General features: G+C 51.7%; 5 protein-coding genes across 5 annotated transcripts; 1 reads left to right on the top strand and 4 right to left on the bottom strand.

The window, feature by feature from the left end:
* Positions 1-143: 143 nt before the first annotated feature.
* Positions 144-3,679, bottom strand: KVR01_005113 (uncharacterized protein). The gene is made up of 2 exons (XM_044782459.1): positions 603-3,679; positions 144-539 (listed from the first exon to the last, which is right to left on the bottom strand). The coding sequence occupies exons 1-2, from the start codon at positions 3,485-3,487 to the stop codon at positions 341-343; spliced, it is 3,084 nt and encodes a 1,027-aa protein (XP_044645558.1). The 5' UTR covers positions 3,488-3,679; the 3' UTR covers positions 144-340.
* A 945-nt stretch (positions 3,680-4,624) lies between these two features.
* On the top strand, positions 4,625-5,830 carry KVR01_005667 (uncharacterized protein). The gene is made up of 2 exons (XM_044782072.1): positions 4,625-5,036; positions 5,304-5,830. Exons 1-2 carry the CDS (start codon positions 4,910-4,912, stop codon positions 5,525-5,527), a joined length of 351 nt encoding a protein of 116 aa, XP_044646112.1. The 5' UTR covers positions 4,625-4,909; the 3' UTR covers positions 5,528-5,830.
* Positions 5,831-6,139: 309 nt separating this feature from the next.
* KVR01_005340 (uncharacterized protein) lies at positions 6,140-7,158 on the bottom strand (the record flags this gene model as incomplete). Its single annotated transcript, XM_044783126.1, is given in 2 exon segments — positions 6,140-6,585; positions 6,600-7,158. 2 exon segments carry the CDS (start codon positions 7,156-7,158, stop codon positions 6,140-6,142), a joined length of 1,005 nt encoding a protein of 334 aa, XP_044645785.1.
* A 3,081-nt stretch (positions 7,159-10,239) lies between these two features.
* On the bottom strand, positions 10,240-11,693 carry KVR01_005271 (uncharacterized protein; the record flags this gene model as incomplete). The annotated part of the gene is made up of 5 exons (XM_044789390.1): positions 10,240-10,275; positions 10,362-10,621; positions 10,741-10,978; positions 11,046-11,208; positions 11,404-11,693. 5 exons carry the CDS (start codon positions 11,691-11,693, stop codon positions 10,240-10,242), a joined length of 987 nt encoding a protein of 328 aa, XP_044645716.1.
* Positions 11,694-15,960: 4,267 nt separating this feature from the next.
* Positions 15,961-18,386, bottom strand: KVR01_005510 (uncharacterized protein). The gene is made up of 4 exons (XM_044788478.1): positions 17,572-18,386; positions 17,170-17,463; positions 16,979-17,109; positions 15,961-16,914 (listed from the first exon to the last, which is right to left on the bottom strand). The coding sequence occupies exons 1-4, from the start codon at positions 17,849-17,851 to the stop codon at positions 16,306-16,308; spliced, it is 1,314 nt and encodes a 437-aa protein (XP_044645955.1). The 5' UTR covers positions 17,852-18,386; the 3' UTR covers positions 15,961-16,305.
* Positions 18,387-18,610: the final 224 nt, after the last annotated feature.

The raw sequence follows: 18,610 nt of genomic DNA, 5'->3' as shown, positions 1-18,610 counted from the left end.
CATGCATCCTATTCCTTTGCATGCGAGTTCGAAACCAGAGCAGCTGACGGCTGCAATACGACGGCCGCAGCGCTTCGCCACATTAGTTGCCCTCAACTCTTCTGTATACATGACGCGAGACACATCACGAAGAGGAGCCACGGTGAGATTATCGTATTATTGACCATTGTAATGAGTCTACACGCGTCTATAACAGATGCAAGGGGGAGGGTATCGCAATCAGAAACCCGACGCCTGTCTACAACGCCAACTGCATGCTGCCTTGCGCGTACGTTTTATGAATGCTCTTCTGTCTTTTTCCTTTTTCTTTTCCTTCTTGGACTTGCTTTTTCACAACTCTTTACTCGTTGAGAAGTATCTTGGAGACCTCGGCCTCTACATCTGCGCCAGAGATCTCCTCGTGATGGCCAGTGATCTGGCCGGCCAGCTCCAGCTTGCGCTGGCACGCCTTGTAGATCAGCTCATCGATGGTGCCCTTGGACAGGAGACGGCTGATCTCTACCTCGCGCTGCTGGCCCAGGCGGTGGGCACGGTTCTCCCTGTTTCTCGAAGTCAGCAAAAACCAGTCGTAGCATAGCCTGGTGTGATATGTGAAGACTTACGCCTGGATGTCATCCTGTGGGTTGTCCGACTGGTCGAACAGAATGACCTTGTTGGCGGCAGTCAGGTTGATTCCCGTGCCGCCCGCCTTGGTCGTCAAGAGGAAGACTGTAATTGTGGTGTCCTCGTTGAACTGGTCGATGAGCTGCTGGCGCTCAGCAACCTTGGTCTCTCCCTGCAGAACGAGGTGTCTGATGCCAGCCTGTGCGAGACACTCTTCGAGGATGGAAAGGACCATCGCGAAACGTGAGAACACGAGGACCCGGTCGCCGTGCTTCTGGTATACGCCGATGAGCTCCAAGAGCTTCTGGACCTTGCCGCTCTTCAACCACGTGTCCTCGGGGCAGTCCAAGCTGCGGATGCAAGGGTAGTCACGGCACCAGAGGTGGAGCTGGAAGTCAGACTCATTTTTCAGCTCGTTCGTCAGATGTGTCAGATCCGGCTGCCTCAAAATGTCTTGGTCCACAGACCTCATCAAGACCTTCGCCATCTTTTCGCACTTCTCGTCGGTAAAGAAGCGGCGGAAGAGCTGCGGGTGGATGGCGGCTTTGCGAAGCTGGATCCATGGATTGTTCATGTCATTCTTGCGGCCCCCACTGGCGGCTTTGTGAAGCTTAGCGTTGCGAAACTTCTGTACGAAGTCGTCATAAAGCGCCTTCTGGCTGTCGTCCATGTCGCAGTAGACCGCCTTGCGGGTCTTTGCAGGCATGGTGGTCAAGACCTGCTCCTTAGTCCGCTGCAGGATGAACGGCTCCAGTATACTCCGTGCGCGCTTGACCCGGTCGCTCAGGAGTACCGCACCCTCAGACACCTGTTGAAGCGATGCTTTCTGCACGAAGAGCTCCTGAAGATGCTCGCTGTACCGAAGGAAAACATTTGGGGAGAGGAAATTCAGGAGCGAAACCATCTCCATGATGTTGTTCTGAATAGGTGTACCGGTCATGATGAGCTTCCAGGCTGCGTCGATTTTGATGAGGTCCTTGTAGATCTGGGCGTTGGGGTTTTTCAGCTTGTGACCTTCGTCGAAGATTGCTGCATTGATGCCGATCTTGTTCATGGCGCTCACATCCCGAAAACGGCTCATCTGCGAGTATGAGGTGAGGATGACATGATATTCTTCAGGCGATGCCCGGATGTCAAGCGCAAGCTCGTCGCGCTCGCCAGGTTTGCCGGAGTACCTGATGACAGACAGGTCGGGAGCGAACTTTTCAAACTCGTTCTCCCAGTTCTCCAAGACAGAGGGTGGGACGATGACCAAGTTGGGCCAGGGCCTCTCCTGAAAGTAACCGGCGTCGAACTGGTCCTTGAGCAGGGCCATGAACGCTACGACCTGGCAGGTCTTTCCCAGCCCCATGTCGTCAGCGAGGATGCCTCCAAAGCGCTGACCGTACAACTGCCACATCCAGTTCATGCCGAACAGCTGATAAGGCTGCATGGTACAGTGGTCCCGCATTGCCTTTGGCTCGCGAGGGAACGGGAGGATGTCGTCGTTTGCCACGGATGTGCCTTTCGTTTTGCCCATCTGATCCATCTTCCACGAGCCAATCTTGGTCCTGATCCTGTAGCCCTGACCATCACAGTATTCCACCACCCGGTCGATTGCATCTAGTCGCTTCATGTACTGGACAAGCTCGTCAAAGACCTCCTGACCGAGGGCGTACTTGACCTTCTTGCCGCGCGACGTCTTGAACTTGGTGACGGCCTTTATGTCCTCTACTGTGTAGAATGGTCGCCTGTCGATCATGTGCTTTGCACCGTCTCGCTGAATCTTAGCGTCCGCCATGAGGCTCTCCACAGAGCAGACCCCGAGGTACTGTAGTATTTTGTCCTTGCGCTTGGATCCCACCAACGCCGCGGACGAAGTAATCTTCCCGGGTGATCTGCCGTCTGTCTCGCTCTCATCCCCGGAAGACTCGTCCCGCTGATCCAAGACAAAGTTATCTCCACCGTCCTTATCGTTGGAGGTATCGTCAACGTCATCGTCCTCGTCGTCGTCATCGCTGATCAGGCTGACCAGCTGAGGAGTTGATTGAGCGATCTGCGAGGAACTCGGGGGGTTGTTTGGGTTTCGACCGCGCACCAGTCGTCTGCGCTTGGGGGGTGGCGAAGGGGTTGAAGAGGGTTCGGAGCTCCTGGAAGAAGGCTGTGCCGAGGGCTGTGAGCCAACGGAGCTAGAGGGCGAGGTGGTTGAGGAGGACTTGAACCCGCGGGATACCTTTGCCAGCTGTTGTTTGGAAGACTGGTGCTTGTAGAGCGAGGCACTGGCAGGCGACTCGGACTTTGGCTGCTGACGCTGGAAGGAGGACCGCTGAATGTCGCCTCGCGCGGGCCGCTCGTCGCCAGAACTGTCGGCAGCATATTGAGTGGGGGATGTTTTTAGCTCATCGTCCGAGGCGTAGTCACGCTTGAGAGATAGTCTCTTCACCGGGGACTCGGGGACGGGCTTGGTATTGATCCTGGGGGGAGGCTTGAAAGAGGTGCCAGCAGGGGCCATCAACCGCGAGAAGGCAGACGGCAGAGCCGGTCGCTGGTAGGGCGAGGATGCAGGGACCTCGACTCTGGTGCCGTTAGACTGAGGCGAGGTGGACGGCGACTTCTTGACGGTGGCACTAAGGCCAAGCCTTGGGCGGTCGCTGACGATCTGGGTGGCTTGCGTGACATGCGTCGCTTGAGTCGGCTGGGTCGGCTGGGTAATCGGCTTGATTGCCGGTTTACTGAGGATCTGAGTGGGTTGTGTGAAGTAGGGCGACACGTGGGAGGAGGCCTGCAGCATTAGGTCGTCGTCGTCGGAGCTGATGGCAATCGGGTCTTCCTCGAGACCGGCAGGCGGGCTGCTAGTCGCAGGGACAACCTCGCGCGCGGGCGAGGTGAAGGGGGAGGAACTCATGGTTCAAGTACAATGGTGACAGTAGTAGGTTGACTGGATACGCAAACAATTGTGCTTTTGAGGTTCAACCGGGTTGGGTGGTGGCGTTTTGGGAGGTTGAAGTCTGAAAGGAAATTCAAATCCGATCCAAAAGTGCATTCGTTACTGAAGGGGACGCTGCTCAAAGCCCAGAGGGATACCTAGCGCGTAAAGGGTGGGGTAGGCACGCGTGTAGTATATGAGAATTAATTGCATGAAACTTGTGTCGCGTCGCTCTACTACTCCACGTCTGCACGTGCCAGGCATCCCAAGTCGCTACCAGAGACGGTTGATGAGAGTATCATACCTACGCTTCGCAGATGATGAAGTCTCGAGTAGTCTCAAGCTGTCCATTGTCTACCTGGGTACCTAGGTAGGTATTTACTGTTTTCTACTCATTGTTGGGTACCTAGCAAGCCTAGGTATGTTTCCAAGAGCGACGCACAGGCCGCTCTAACACTTGAGCATCGCGCTGCATGGTGCTTGGAGGCTGGCCCACGTTCGAAATGGCAAGCCCAGCTCGGCAGAACGTCCTCTACTTGGGTTGGAAAAAGAATTACAATAGCTGGATGATCGAATACCTTTCCAAGTGCCCAGATCACTCGCCGCCTGAAAGGTAATGAGGTAGTTGTCTTAAAATCCGATGCGCTCTTTGTCTTGCCCGTTCTCGACAATACCAGTACCAGCCCTGTCGGAAGCTACCTGAGTTATCCCTGTAGTCGGCCTTATCAGCCTATACGTCATAACAAGTGATGGCAGTCACTCAGAATAGGCTAGTATTTCGCAAGAGTTAGAAAATATAAGGGAGAGGCCTAACTAGATCATTCTCTGGAATAGCATGTCATGTCCAGTCCAGAGAAAGCAAGTCTGCAGGTACCTAGGTACATAGGTAGTCATGCTGAGATCTGGGCTGGGGTCTGGGCCATGTGACAGTCACTCGCGGGATTGGGAAGGAGCCTTGGGCGATGCCGTAGTGTGCTGGGTGCCCAGGCAATCAGGCATTGTGAGCGTGGTACAGAATTGTTGGCCAATTCATTTATTAGCAAATTCACTTGACACACGCAGGCCTATCTCTGCTAGGAACGTGGGATAGCTGCCCACGTTTTCTGGCCGTAGATGCACCCATGACGTTCCAACCGACCTCGCAGCTGTCATATTTTTTTTTTGAGGCTGGTCATCAAACTCCCATGCGACCTTGGTTCTAGCCGCAGCTGATAACCGAGTCTACTTGTATTTATTCTGTCGTCCCCCATCGTTCCACCGCCTCGACCTCCCGCCGCCTTTGATCCAGCTGAAGCTAAGGTCTCCCCCCCACACATTCAGTCACTCCACCCCAGTCACTGCGAACTGTACCCGCGCCCTCCACTGAGGACCCACACCTTTACAACCCAAACAAGCATCAAGATGAGCGCCCCTGTGAGCCACGGGAGAGGTGGGCAGGGAAATGTGTACCCGGATGACACCAAGTACACGGATGGCGAGGTCGTGCGTGAGGGCGAGGCCGGCACCGGCGTGAGCACAGGGCGAGGAGGTACGTGATGTTTCTCATGGGCGGCACGGACAAGTCGATATGCGTCGGGCCCTACTTCCCTTATCTCTGTTGTTACCACCGGTCGAGTTGCCGTGCCCAAACCCTGCCCGGCAATGTGGCGTGATCTGCTCGATCAGGAAGCTAGAAAACCAGCGGGGCAAGATATTTCGGCAGGGCACACTTCGACACCGCACACTCGGGAGAGCAGCACTCATGTTTTTGTGTCCTCTTCTCTGGCTCCCGAAAATTGTCTGACAGATTTTCCAGGTGCCGCCAACATCTCTGATACCAACGCTGCCGCTCCCCGGACGGACAAGGAGGTCGTTCCGGAGGCGGCTACCAGGCCTTCTACTGAGAACCAAGAATACCACACTGGTAGGGGGGGCGAGGGCAACGTTCATCACGCCCACAACGAGGGCGACGAGAAGGGCACACATAAGGGCCTGGCTGACAAGCTGAAGGCCAAGGTCATGGGCGTTCTCAAGAAATGAGTCTACCTGGTCGTTGAACAATCGGGCCATGTTTTCTGGTGGGGTTTTCTGTTGCTTCAATGATATCCGGCCTAGAGCCTTCTGCTTTTTTTTTTTTTTCAAACCGATAAAGTAATACCGGGGGAGATTCTGTCGAGGAGACTCTGAAGGGAGTTTTCAATTTCACCGCGTCTCAAATTTTTGTCTCAATACTCGACTGCTCAGCTCATGCTTCTGTCGCCGATGCAATGACAGCTGCTAGAGCTGTCTCTCTTAGTCTTCTTTAAATTGAGCAGGGAGTTCTCCCTCATTCTCATTGGTGAATTTGCGTTCGGTCTTGGGGACAGAAGAGTGAGAGTAGACTCCCATGTGCATACCTGCGGTCTCTTCCCTTCAATAGCTGACACGAAAACGCGATGGTCTGTGTCTCCTGGCCTTTCTCAAGCAGGTCAAGAAGTCGATGGTAGTCCACAGGTGGGTTCTCACCCGAAGGGTCAAGAATGCAGACGCAGCGTGGCTCCCCTTCGGGTGCCGACTCCTCGTGCCCACTGGCCAATAGCTCCGGTGAAACGGCACCTTTGCTGATCTTCCTGTCGATCAGATATGCCTGGTAAAGGTCGAGCTTCCAGTCGATTAAGAATAGCTAAGCCCGCAGACTGTCCCTCTATTGGGGATAATCAGGGAATAATCAGGGAAGTCCCGAGGATCGCGAGCGGTTGGTCGCCTGCCCGGAAAGGCGAACTCTGGGGCTTTGACGTGGTCCGGAATGCCAAACTCTTCTCTCAAGCCTTTGTCCGCCCAAAATTGCTTGCATTTCGGGCCGAGTTCTGGGCTCTCTCCAGGAAAATCCTCTAACCAGACAGCCTCAAACTTGATGGGCCGTTGCGCTGGCTGATTCGGGTCCTTCTCCTTGATCTCCCTGGTCTTGTCAACGTCCATGCCTGTAGGGCGCATCCAAGCAGGCAACTCGAGGAACGGTTCACTCCAGTCTTCGTCGAGGCCCAGCCACTTCCTCCCTCCTTGATCAATGAGCTTGCGCTGTGCATCACGGCTCAGCTCGTTCCGCTGCTTCTCCGAATCTCCGAGGAATTACCGATACAACCAGCCATGTTGTACTTGCTCTTCGAGACCCGGGTGTTGGCATATCGCAGGAGGGTCAGAATTCGAGTCCATGTCTCACACACGTGCTCCTTTCTTCCGTTGAACTCAAGCGGACCAAGTTCGGGGTCTTGCAGACGATCGAACGGAATGTCTGGTAGACCAAAGTACGGCATGTCGTTGAGGCTGCGAATGCGTTCCTCCGTCGGTCCCTTGCGCTGTGCATAGAATGCCTGCCCTTCCTCATCGGACCGATATTGGTCAGTCAGCACGTTTAGTTCTTCACTGACAGTGATGAGGATGCGAGCGAGAGCTTCCACACGCTTCTCAAAGGGTATCTGCTTCGGATCTGGCGCGCCTGTCTTGTCTCGGTAGGGTGTGATGTAGGTGCTGGTGATTTCGTCTACATCATTGAAAGCCTGCAAGCCAATTTGGACATCTCCGTTGCCAAATTCCTCGCTCTCCGGGAGCATGTCCAGTGCGTTGCCGATCTCGGTCGGGGTGAACTTGAACAAAGTCTGTTCAACAGCCCATTGTAGGACCATCGAGCTCATTCCTAAGAGACTCTTAAAAAGGTGTTCGGCACAGAGAAGCAATTGGAAAGAGACCAGATATTCACACCCGCCAAAACGAAGGGTACACCCATACTAGGCAGCCTAGAGATTAAAGTACTTAGGTTAGTATTAAACTAGTTGTATTGTAAGCTTATCCTATAGGATATTATTCTAAATAAGGTTATCTTAGATGAGGTTGTTTTATAAGAGGTTGTCCTAGGAGGTTGTCCTGTAGGAAATTGTCCTGTAGGAGGTTCTGTAGGAGGTTGTCCTGTAGGAGGTTGTCTTATAGGAGGTTGTCCTGTAGGAAATTGTCCTGTAGGAGGTTGTCCTGTGGGAGGTTGTTTGATAGGAGTTTATTCCTTGGGGCTTGGGTGTACCCTCTATTTTTGCGGGTGTGAATATCCGATCTTATTGGAAATGCTTCCTAGATGAACATGGGGCTCTGGGATTCAATTCCAGCTTAATTGGGCAGAGACTGCTTAATTGGGAGCACGAATCAGTTGAATTGTTTTCAATCCACAGTGAAGCGTTTTGAACTGGATTCCGGCCAAATATAGAATCATATTGTGTTTTGGGGACAGATTTCCAACAGAAAGCTGGAATCTATTTGAAAGGCGGCCTTCTTCTTTGAATACAGCCGATGCAAAAGCAGACCGTCCCATGGTTTTTGGTATGGTTTTCTAAAAAGCAGTAGGACATCTGTATCTTCAGAGGCCACGTGTGTGTCGTCTGAGGCAGGTTGAGGAAGAAGAACTTGAAGATTTCAATGTTTCCAGTGCTGCAAGTCTGGTATGAAGAATGGATGCACCAAAAGGCTTCGGAAGGGAATTTGGTGCTCGGGTATAGGTCCAGCTAACACTGCAGCTCTGAAAGAGTTTCTGGAAATAACAGGTCTTGCAATAAAAAACTACCTAGCTGGTTTTGATTTTATTCAATGTGCACCCGAAGTCGTATGCGACGCCTTCATACTGTGGGCAACCCCCCTCCCCCCCCAATAAGAGAGGCTCCTATTAGAAACCCTCTTATACCTAGTTAGGATAATATTATGGGATTAGTAGGCTACAGTAGATTAGCCACTACAAGGCTAATAGGCCCGTACACCATACAGACCACTATACTTAGTTAGTAAGTCTAACTAACCTAACTAGGCGCTTCACCACCTACTAAATAAACCTTCTAACTATTACTAATTTATACTACTTTAATTACTTCTTATATATAAATTAAACTAATTAATACTAATTAATTACTAATTAACTTTTAATAGTAAGGTAAATTATTTAAGTTATTTAAATATTAAGTTTTTTTATAAAGGATAAATTAATAAAACTACCTTATTATTATAATTTAAAAAAAAAGATAAATTAATAATATTACTATTATTATTATAGTCTCTCTAAAAGGTAAGTTATTTAGACTACCTAAGTATAATTAATTATTAAATAGAACCCCTTTATTAAATAAGTCTTATAACTCTCTTATAATAACTCTCTCTTTCTCTCTTATAACTAATAATTTAAGTCTACCTATTAAACCCTTAAATTAATATTTAACTACTTATTAGCTAACCTATTTAGCTATCTATTAATTAACCTATTTATCTATCTATTTATCTTATATTATTTAAATAATTAATTAAATAATTAATTAAGTAAATAATTAAGTAAGTAATTAAATAAATAACTTTTATATACTCTTTTAACTTCTCTCTCTCTCTCTTTTATAATATTTAAATAAAAATACTTTAATAATATAGTTATTATAACCTTAAATCTAAAAATAAAGTTATTTATAGCTATTATAAGTATATATTAATAGTACTTCTATTTATACTACCCTAATAAAAAAGTTTAAATTAAAAATAAATTAAAAATATATTAATAATACTTATAAAAGGAGTATATAATTATTAAAATTAATAATAATAAAGTTTAATAATTTATTAATAACCTTAACTATTATCTTAATAAAAACTTTTAATATTTTATAAAATCTTTAAGAATTACATTAAAAATATTTTAAATAAATTAAATTAAAACTTCTTAAAACCTTTATAATAATCTTTATTCTAATAATATTTATATTAAATTAAAAATTAAAATACTACTTAAAACCCTCCTTACCTTTATTTAAATACTCTATTTAAATAAAAAAATACTATAACTATCTATATAACTAATTAAATAAAAATAAAATCCTTAATTAAAATAAAAATTAATAAAATAAATAATAATTTACTATAAAAGAAAAAACTATTAAAAAGCTAACTAATTAAATATTAATAGTTAATACTATTTAATAAATAGCCTAATAAATAATTAATTAATAATTTAAACTTAATTTTACTTACTAAAATAATTTAAATTTAAACAATTTAAATAATTTATAAAATATTAATTTAAAGTATTTTAAACCACTTAAATTAAATAAATTACAATTATATATTTAATAATAATTCTAAATAATTAGAGCGATTTAATTAAAAACTACTTTATTAATAAATAAAGCTCTCTAATTAACTAAAAAAAAGAAGAAAAAAACCTTAATTTTAAAAGACTAAAAAGTTACTAATATAAAATTAGTAGGCTATAATAGATTAACTACTATAAGGCTAGTAGGCCTATACACTATACAGACCACTATACTTAATTAGCAGGTCTGGTCAACCCAACTGGGTGCTTCACCGCCTACTAGGCAGACCTTCTAACTATCACCAATTCACACCACTTCAACCACTTCTTACACATAAGCTAAGCCAACCGACAGATATTCTATTAGATAGACTCCCATGGGAGACCACCTTTGACCGCAGAAGGGCGTCAACACAGTTCACCCTGACCGAATCTAGAAAATTGATTGGCCCTAGATGAATGGCTCCCAGTGCTCGAAAAGGGCTTGCAGTTGGTCTCGACAAACAGAACAAACGCCACGGTTTATATTAATAGTACATGCAATACACACGAAGTGTAACCAATGCTTATATTTTGCAAGCCAGTATCCCATGATACTGGACTTCTGTCTAGAGTGTGGTAGACCCACTAGCTACAGATAGGCCAGGCCTGGGCACATCAACATGACCTATTTCAGCATATCGGCGATAGCATTATAAGCAGCCTGTTCCGTGTTAGTCAAGGGGTAGTCTCGTGCATTTTAGGATATCGTAAGAGGGGAGGCTGTGAGTGGAGAGAATTCATGCTCACCTTTGGACCAAAGTTGTTGTCAAACAACAAGGGGTTGGTAGAAGCTCTCCAGGAGTCTGCATCACGGACTCCCCAGACGGTAATACCCACGCATGTGGATACATCAAGGCATGCTTGGGTGACCTGCTTGTAGTCATTCGCAGGCGCGCCCTGGATGTCAAGCTCTGTGACGGCGACCTCCTTGACACCTGTAGCAGCGAGTGCCTTCAGAGCGCCGCCAAATGCGGCGCCACCGCCACCTGATAGATGTCCCTGGGAGCCTGTAGTGTCGATGTTAGCGGGACTGTATGAAGCTTTTGTTCCCCTGACAATATACAACACGTTTGGCCTGGTTGGCTGACGTAGTGTATGCCGAAGCTGTATAAAGGAGACAACTTACCAATTCCGTCAATAGGGATGCCAGCCGCAAGCCACTTCTTGACGTTCTTGACCATTCCATTGGTGACCTTGGCATAGTTCGCAGAATCGAGGTTGTAGTCATTCAGGTAGAGGACGGCGCTTGGGTCAGCCGCACGCGCAGCCTTGAAAGCGATCGAGACGAATTCCTCGCCCAGGACCTGGGAGAAGACAGACGAGCGAAGGGAGCCATCTTCGTTGAAGATCTCGTTGCACACGTCCTGGAAGCCACCCATCAGTATGTTGTTCCCGGAAACGTTAGTCAACCCATTAAAAAAGACGTCTTACCCAAGCCCTGATCTTCCCCTTGTACCTCGTCATGACAGTCGTGACGTGCCTCTCCAGGACAGAGGTCAGTTGTGCCTTGTCACGAATGTTACTGACCCAACTTGGCAGCTGCGAGTGCCAGCACAGAGTGTGGCCACGGATGGTCTTGTTGTTCTGGGCAGCCCTATAGAACCAGTCAGTTCATGTCTCCTTTTTCATTGATGATACATCCTGAGAGGCATGTGCTTCTTAATACGATCCAGATACTCCACATGTTCCCAGCATGTATGACCTCTCACGGATAAGAGCAGTAAGATATAGTAGGGTGATTATAGAGTCGTTGATTAATGATTCCTGCGTAACAAAGGAAGAGACTCACCAGTTCACAAGATAGTCGGCCGTAGCGAAGTTGAAGTTCCCGTTGGAGGACTCAGTCGCATCCCACTTCATGCTGTTCTCAGGCGTAACCTGGCCGAAGTTCTGCTGGATCACAGCAGCCGATTTCCCAGTCGACAGGCGGTTCTGGTCCGTGGCGACGCCATAGTAAAGCTTCCCCTTGGCCTTGAAGAGCGCGTCGATGCTGGTGGCAGCTTGACGGTCCTCGAGCTCCGCCGCCGGGGCAGCAAGAGCCAGAAGAGGTGCGAGGAGGTAGAGCAGAGCTGACTTCATTTTGGGCGACTTGTGGTCTGTGTGCTTCTTATTCGACACACATACATATTCACTGGCTGCGAAGCCATGAGTTTATATAGACCCTTCAGCCTCAAACATAATTACCTCGTAAACCCCTGAGCTCGGAGATGGTCGTCCGACTTTTTTTATGGCAGTGGCCAGACTCAGCGCCAGGAACAAGACTATACATCAAAGCGCTTCCAGAACCGGTCACTTTCACAGGTGGAGATACCTCACGGGACGTCGATGGCAACATCGGTACTTTTGTTCTTGGGGCCTATTGGGGCGCAAGCTCGGCAGTGACGATCCGTGATATTGAAGTGAAATCCGAGGAATTGCTTGTAGGACTGGGGTGCGCCATGGACAAGGGTACTTGAGCATTTGCCGTCGCAAGAGCCAAGACGGGTGTGAGTTCAGACTACCAATAGGCCCTTTTTATCCAAATTGTCTTTAGTTGACCCGGGTAAGCTGCCTGGGGCGAGTGGTTCTGCCTTGACACCAAGAGCTACCATTCAGTGGGGTCTTGAATGCCGACAGTGTGTGCTAACCGTGTGTTGATAGGCCCATGATGGAGGCTATGCTGGAATCGACCAGTATCCGAGGAGGTTAGGTCAACGTATCCAATGTTAGAATTCTCGGGATCGTCTCTGGTGCATTTTATTTATTAGCACACCGAAGGAGAGTATATGTCAGGTCATGTTTGACGAGATCGGACAAGGACTTCTGCGGCCTTGGTTGAAACATGGCATCGAGGCACCCGGGTCTCTGGGCCGTGATGATCTCCTCCTGACAGATTTGGGCTCCGACGGCGAGGCTTCTCATGATCGAAAGAGGCATCAGGGCAGGCTGTGCATCATCGAGGTCCACAACTGCAGAGCAATATACATATGTAGGGCCAAGCACTACGCCCCAGTGCCACCAGACTTTGGTGGGATTTCAGTGGTTGACCAATTCTTGATTGAGACAAGCATTTACTACTAGAAGTGACTGTCCTAGAACAGACACTAACTAGACCTGAGGCAGGTTACTGCACATGTGGATTGTGAATCATCCAACTCTACTGTCAGCAGGAGTATGTGTTTTTATGCGTCGATGGAATCATGTAAACACTAGGCTTGTCGACCAAGAAGAGAGAGAGAGCATTTGAGACTACCTTGTTTTAAGTCATGGGCCTTTTTGAGACAAGATTGAAGACAGGCAGTGATGAAGGTGGGTCCAAGTAGCGCGCAGTGGTCTACTGTAAGTGCAGTCCAGTCAGCGGATCTACCCGCCCCCTCGTCACGGGTCCCCTCAGTTGGTGGTGCCTGGTTCCGTCGGTCCCGTGGACCCGTGGACATGCTCGACACCTGCCACCGTCGGCCTCGAACATCCATCTCAGCCTGCACCATCCAGCATAGGCCACATTGCTCGAATTGCCGCCCAGAGCCAGCCAGAAAAGCCCCAGCAATTGAGTTTAGGCTGTCCCGGGCCCTCAAACAAACAGGCGTTCCACGTGCGTGCATGGGGGGGGGCCTGACGTTCCACACAGGCTGACTCTCGCTCTGCCTGCCTGCCTCTCACACACACCCAGCGCAGCGCACCCACCACCCACGCGCCTTCTTACTCACACACGCACACACGCACACACCGACGGCCTCGCCTAACCTTGTGCAAGGGCCCCATCAGGCCAGGCCAGGCCAGCTCACACGCCAGCACGCCCACACGCCCCGTCGCCACCTCCCAAAATAAGCTTGGTCTCAGGTCGCACGCCCGCAGTATTATGGCCCCGAGGAATGAGGATTCACGCCCTCCACCTCTGCCGCGCCTATACTCGAGACAGTCCCACGTCTCCAAGCGCTCTTTTCTCTCCCACTCCTCTTCTTTCGAGGCCGATGACGAGCGCTCCGCCAGCATCTCCCCTACATCCGAGGACATGGACCGCAACTCCGACTCCGAGCCCAATCACAGCCCGGACCCTCCAACGCCGCCCCTCCGCTACGCCGGAGAGGACACCAGGCGTGAGTCCTACATTAGATTACACTGCGAGCTGCCGCTTTCACACACTAACAACCGAGTCTTCGCCCTCTAGAGACGAGCCCCAAGGAGTTGAGGGGATGGTACATGTATGCTTTCGCGGCTGAGACCTACGTCATTTGTGGTGAGTAAACTACTCCTCGGCCCGGACCCGTGCAGGTGAGAACAGACCTTCTGACTGAGTGATAGCTATCGGTATGTCATTTGACTGCACCCACCCATTTTCTGCCAGCCCTGTGGGTCTCTAACACTCCCAGGCTCATTCATCCCTATCCTCCTGGAGAGCCTCGCCCGGGAGAATGGCGTCCTGCTCAAGAACGGGAAGCCATGCGGCCCCAGTAATGAGAAGAGCAGCGACGACAAGCAGTGCGTCGTGCACGTCCTGGGCATGGAGATCAACACCGCGAGTTTCGCCATGTACACCTTCAGCGCCAGCGTCCTGCTGCAGGCCCTGCTTGTCGTGAGCATCAGCTCCTTCGCGGACCACGGCCAGTACCGCAAGAAGCTCCTCCTGGCCTTTGCCTGGCTCGGCAGCTCCTGCGTCATGCTCTACATATTCGTCTCCGAGAGCACGTACATCTTTGGGGCCTTCCTGGCCATAGTCAGCAATGTCTCCTTTGGGGCGTCTTTCGTTCTCCTGAACAGCTTTCTGCCGCTTCTTGTCCGCTACCACCCCAAGGTGCTGTATCCCGAAGGCACATCGACCCCTGATCTTGCCCTGCCGAACGGTGAGTCTCAGCGGCTGGAGCCTTCGCAGGATGACGATGAGGCCGAGACATTCCGGGACAGCAGCTCGAGCACTGCATTGCTGGTCGACGAATACGAGCGCCCGCACACGCACCGGCTGCGGAAGGTGCTCACCCACGAGGACCAGACGTCGGTGGAGCTCGCCCTGTCGACCGAGATATCCGCAAAGGGGATAGGCATAGGCTACGCCGCGGGGCTGTTCCTGCAGTGCGTGGCCATCCTCGTCCTGATCGAGATGAGGAGCTCGATCTGGTCTTTGCGAGTCGTCCTCTTCATGATCGGCTCCTGGTGGGCCTTCTTCACCATCCCCGCCGCCGTGTGGCTGCGTCCCCGGCCCGGCCCGCCTCTCCCCGCACAGAAGAACCGCAAGGGCGTCAGGGCCTTCGTCGCGTACACGCTGTACGCATGGAAGTCCCTCTTCAAGACCATCTCGCTGGCGCGGCGGCTGCTGGACATCATGCTCTTCCTCGCGGCGTGGTTCCTCCTCTCCGACGCCATCGCGACCACGTCGTCGACGGCGATCCTGTTCGCCAAGACGACGCTGCAGATGGAGCCCTGGGCGCTGGGCCTCATCGGCGTCATCTCCACGACCTTTGGCATCGCGGGCGCGCTGTCGTGGTCCTACATCTCGCGGCGGTTCAGCCTCAAGCCGCACCAGACGCTGCTGAGCTGCATCGCGCTGTTCGAGCTCATCCCGCTGTATGGCCTGCTGGGCTACCTGCCCTTTGTGCGCGGGTGGGGGGTCCTGGGGCTCCAGCAGCCCTGGGAGATGTTCCCGCTGGCCGGGGTGTACGGCTTCGTGCTGGGCGGGCTGAGCAGCTACTGCCGCGCCCTGTACGGCGAGCTGATCCCGCCCGGGTCCGAGGCCGCCTTCTACGCCCTCTACGCCATCACCGACAAGGGGTCGAGCGTCTTCGGCCCCTTCATCGTCGCCTCCATCATCGACGCCACCGGCGAGATCCGCCCGGCCTTCTGGTTCCTCGCCTGCCTCGTCGGCCTCCCCGCCCCGCTCATCTACTTCGTCAACGCCGAGCGCGGCAAGCTCGAGGCCGAGAGGCTCGCCGCCGTCATCGAGGGCTACAAGGCTGGGCAGGGCGACGCGGGCGAGCGGGTGGAGCCCGGGACCGGCGAGGGCGACGCGATGCTGAGCCATGATGCTGATGTTGAACACCGCGGGGGCTGAGACGCGACGGTGGCCATCTTTGTCTTCGTAACATTCTTTGTGTCTTTTTTTCTTGTTCGTGAGCATAGCGAGGGCGTATGAGGTGTGATTTGTATGCAGATCTTGGCTCTAGTTCGTAGTAGTCTTTTGGAGAGGCCAGTGTGAAATTCAAATCTTGTCAGTTCAGGGATTCACATCTCTTTTGATCTAACAGTAGAACTGTGGAATTTCAAGTGAAGGTATTCTCCTATGGCTTTTAGATTAGCCCTGTGCAGATGGGCATCAAGTGATTACAGACACGAGAAAGTTACCCACGACGGGAAATACTTGACAAGTACAAAGGAGCGTGGAGGAGTTTGTATGTAAATTAAGGACAGGATATTCATTTTGTGGGCAAACAACGTCCCCTTCTCGAATGTACAAACGTAACTCTAATGAGAGCCTTTTGCCTGCTCCCCCTCCAAAGAACGCCCTTGATAAAAATAAAAAACCAGCACAACTTGCCATTGTCCGTACTCCTCCTGTTCAACAAGCAAGGTATACGTCATACTCGCCCTCGGCGCTCGGAAGCTGACTGAAGAAAAAGGGGTTCGTATCATGAGAGGTAATGCAACCCCGTAACAAAATCATACCCAATGAGAAACCACCACACGAGAATCCCCGCGCTGCGCTGTGGGGCAGTTGCGTGCTTCAGCAGATGCGCGTGCCGCAGACAAGGCACTTGACATCCTCCATCCATGTCTTGTCGCCGCCCTCGATACCCTCCCTAAGGTCCGTGATCTCGAACATGTCTTGGTCCACCTTGAAGTTCGCCTCAAAGAGCCCCTCGTACGGTTTCGCGGAGCTCGCATCCGCCTTCTTCCGCCCTCGGCCGCCCTTGCGGGCTGGCGCGTCTGTGGTCGGAGTTTGTGTTGACACGCGGCCATTCTGCGGTTGCGCCGAACCTTCCTCGGTGGCGGCCGTGGATTCTTCCTTGAACTCCACAGAGTCATTGGCGGCCTTGACTGTCTCCCCCTCGCCATCTGTCTTAACCTGGATCGGGAGCTCAGCAGCTACGGCACCGGTGCCAGGCTCGACAGGGCTGAGAGGGCGCTTGGCTTCCTCTTCCTCCACCTTCTCCTCCTTGACGCCGGATGCCTTGTGTGGTTTGTCGGCGCCGAGGGCCTCGTACGTCTTGAGCAGGATGTCATGCTTGAGGCATTCCTCGTGGAGCCACTTCTTACATGTCTCGTTGGGGCAGCCCACCAGGACCTTGTCAGGATTTCCGGGCTGGTCGCACTTGCAGACTTTCTCGATGGCCTGGGATAGGTGTCAGCTCCGGTGATATCCCCCCCGGCTTACCAGGTTGGGCGAAAATGCTTACCGAGAGTTCCTGGGTCCGGACATCAAAAGCTTGTCTCCAGTATAGCGCGCTCTGAATCTGGTCGTCGTTTTCGTCGGTCACCTGGTTGACGGTCGCTTGCTGAGTGACCGAGACAACGTTGATGATGTCCACTGCGACAAAAAGTCAGCTTCAGCTCATGACCCCCTTGACGCACGGTTTGTGTCACTTACTGTGGTTGGACGCGATCAGCTCGTTCTGGCCGTGATAGGGCTGACGGCCCTGAACAGTCTTCTTCCCATCAAGAGTACCCTGTGGCAGCTCATCTGGCCAGTACATCCAGTAAACGCGTGCGTAGACATGATGCTCATCGCTTGCGCGAATCTCGAGAATGCGGGCAACCCAGTCATCGTTACTCTTAGTCCGTGGGCCGAGTTGCTCCTTGTTGGCGAAGGATTTCTGACGCTCGATGGTGTCCTCGTTCGCGACAAAGATATAGTTGTCACTGAAGTATTTGGATCCGTTGACTGAGACGGACATCTTAGTAAGACACGCATGGGTTCCTCCTACGGGCTCTTGGGGCGGGAGAGACCGAGTGGGAGACACCAGGTGGGAGACACCAGGGGGTAACATACGGACAAAGCTGTTGTATCTCGTCATCTCGGACCACCTCTTGGAGGGCTCGACCATGTAGTGGATGTCCATGGTCTCGAAGCTCCTGAACTTGCCGGAGGGGGCAAAAGGGGACATCTGGACGGGGATCTTGCTGTGGGTGTCGTCGGCATCGTCGTCGTTCCTCCTGCGGCGCTTCTTCTTGGGGTCCCTGTCCTTGGGGTCGATGAGGCGCACGGAGAAGGGGCACTCGGCCCTGCTGGCCTCGTCGATCTCACGGGTTCGCTTGCGCGGGGCAGCCATGTTGGCGTGAGAGGGTGGTCAGGGGGGAATGCGATAGGAAGCTGCGGGATGCGACAGTTGACGGTGGTTGCGGGCGCGCGGGCGCGGCAAGGACGGGCGAGGTGGTGGCTGGTGGGAGAGAGGGGGGGGGATTTGAGCAAGGGGAGACCGGGCCGGACGGGCAGGATCGCTTGTCGTCTGCGTGGGTGGAGGGCGCGGGAGAGGGCGGCAGATGCGAGAGACGGGGTGGCGAATTGGGGCCGGCGACAGCTATCCGACGATGACGGGCTGGTGTGCGCGATGCGCGGCGGTCAATTGGTGATGGAAGAGATGCGGTCGCAAGCTGAGCTGGATTGCCCTGCCGCCGTTGGGAATTGCCACGATCAAATTTCTCGGAACGCGTCGCACGGCGAGCGGAGCTTTTGGGGGGGTGGGAGAAAGCATTGGCAGTGGCTGGCAAAAAGTGGCACAGGGGGCCGACGCCGATGACTTGGGGAACTTTGCGACCATCAAAAGTCCCCCCGGCCTAATTGCACGCGGGGGGGCCAGCGTGTCAATACGCCGACTTGGGGGGAGAGGGGGGGCAAGGGGGGCTGGCCTCCTGCGGGGAAAGCTCAAGTGTGGTTGTGGTGGCAAGTGGGCCGGCTCTCGTTCCTCTTCCCCATCGCCGTCCCCAGCCGTTGCTTCTGTGACGCTGTCTGACCGGGCGCTTATTATTACTAGACTACATAGTACATTAGGCCGTAACGTCGGTCCTTGTGTTTCTGCCCCCGAGATCCG

The sequence above is a fragment of the Diaporthe batatas genome (genome assembly GCF_019321695.1).
Source record: "Diaporthe batatas strain CRI 302-4 chromosome Unknown Contig00005, whole genome shotgun sequence".
NCBI classification, from domain to species: Eukaryota; Fungi; Ascomycota; class Sordariomycetes; order Diaporthales; family Diaporthaceae; genus Diaporthe; species Diaporthe batatas.
Note: the sequence above shows the minus strand (reverse complement) of the source record. Positions and strands in the feature narration are given on the sequence as shown.

Coding starts and splice junctions, on each gene's coding strand:
- KVR01_005113 (XM_044782459.1), bottom strand. CDS start 3,487: ATGAGTTCCTCCCCCTTCACCTCGCCCGCGCGCGAGGTTGTCCCTGCG. Junction 540..602: donor CCACAGGATGACATCCAGGC/GTAAGTCTTCAC, acceptor TTCGAGAAACAG/GGAGAACCGTGCCCACCGCC.
- KVR01_005667 (XM_044782072.1), top strand. CDS start 4,910: ATGAGCGCCCCTGTGAGCCACGGGAGAGGTGGGCAGGGAAATGTGTAC. Junction 5,037..5,303: donor CGTGAGCACAGGGCGAGGAG/GTACGTGATGTT, acceptor CAGATTTTCCAG/GTGCCGCCAACATCTCTGAT.
- KVR01_005510 (XM_044788478.1), bottom strand. CDS start 17,851: ATGGCTGCCCCGCGCAAGCGAACCCGTGAGATCGACGAGGCCAGCAGG. Junction 17,110..17,169: donor GCTGATCGCGTCCAACCACA/GTAAGTGACACA, acceptor TTTTTGTCGCAG/TGGACATCATCAACGTTGTC. Junction 16,915..16,978: donor TCCGGACCCAGGAACTCTCG/GTAAGCATTTTC, acceptor CACCTATCCCAG/GCCATCGAGAAAGTCTGCAA.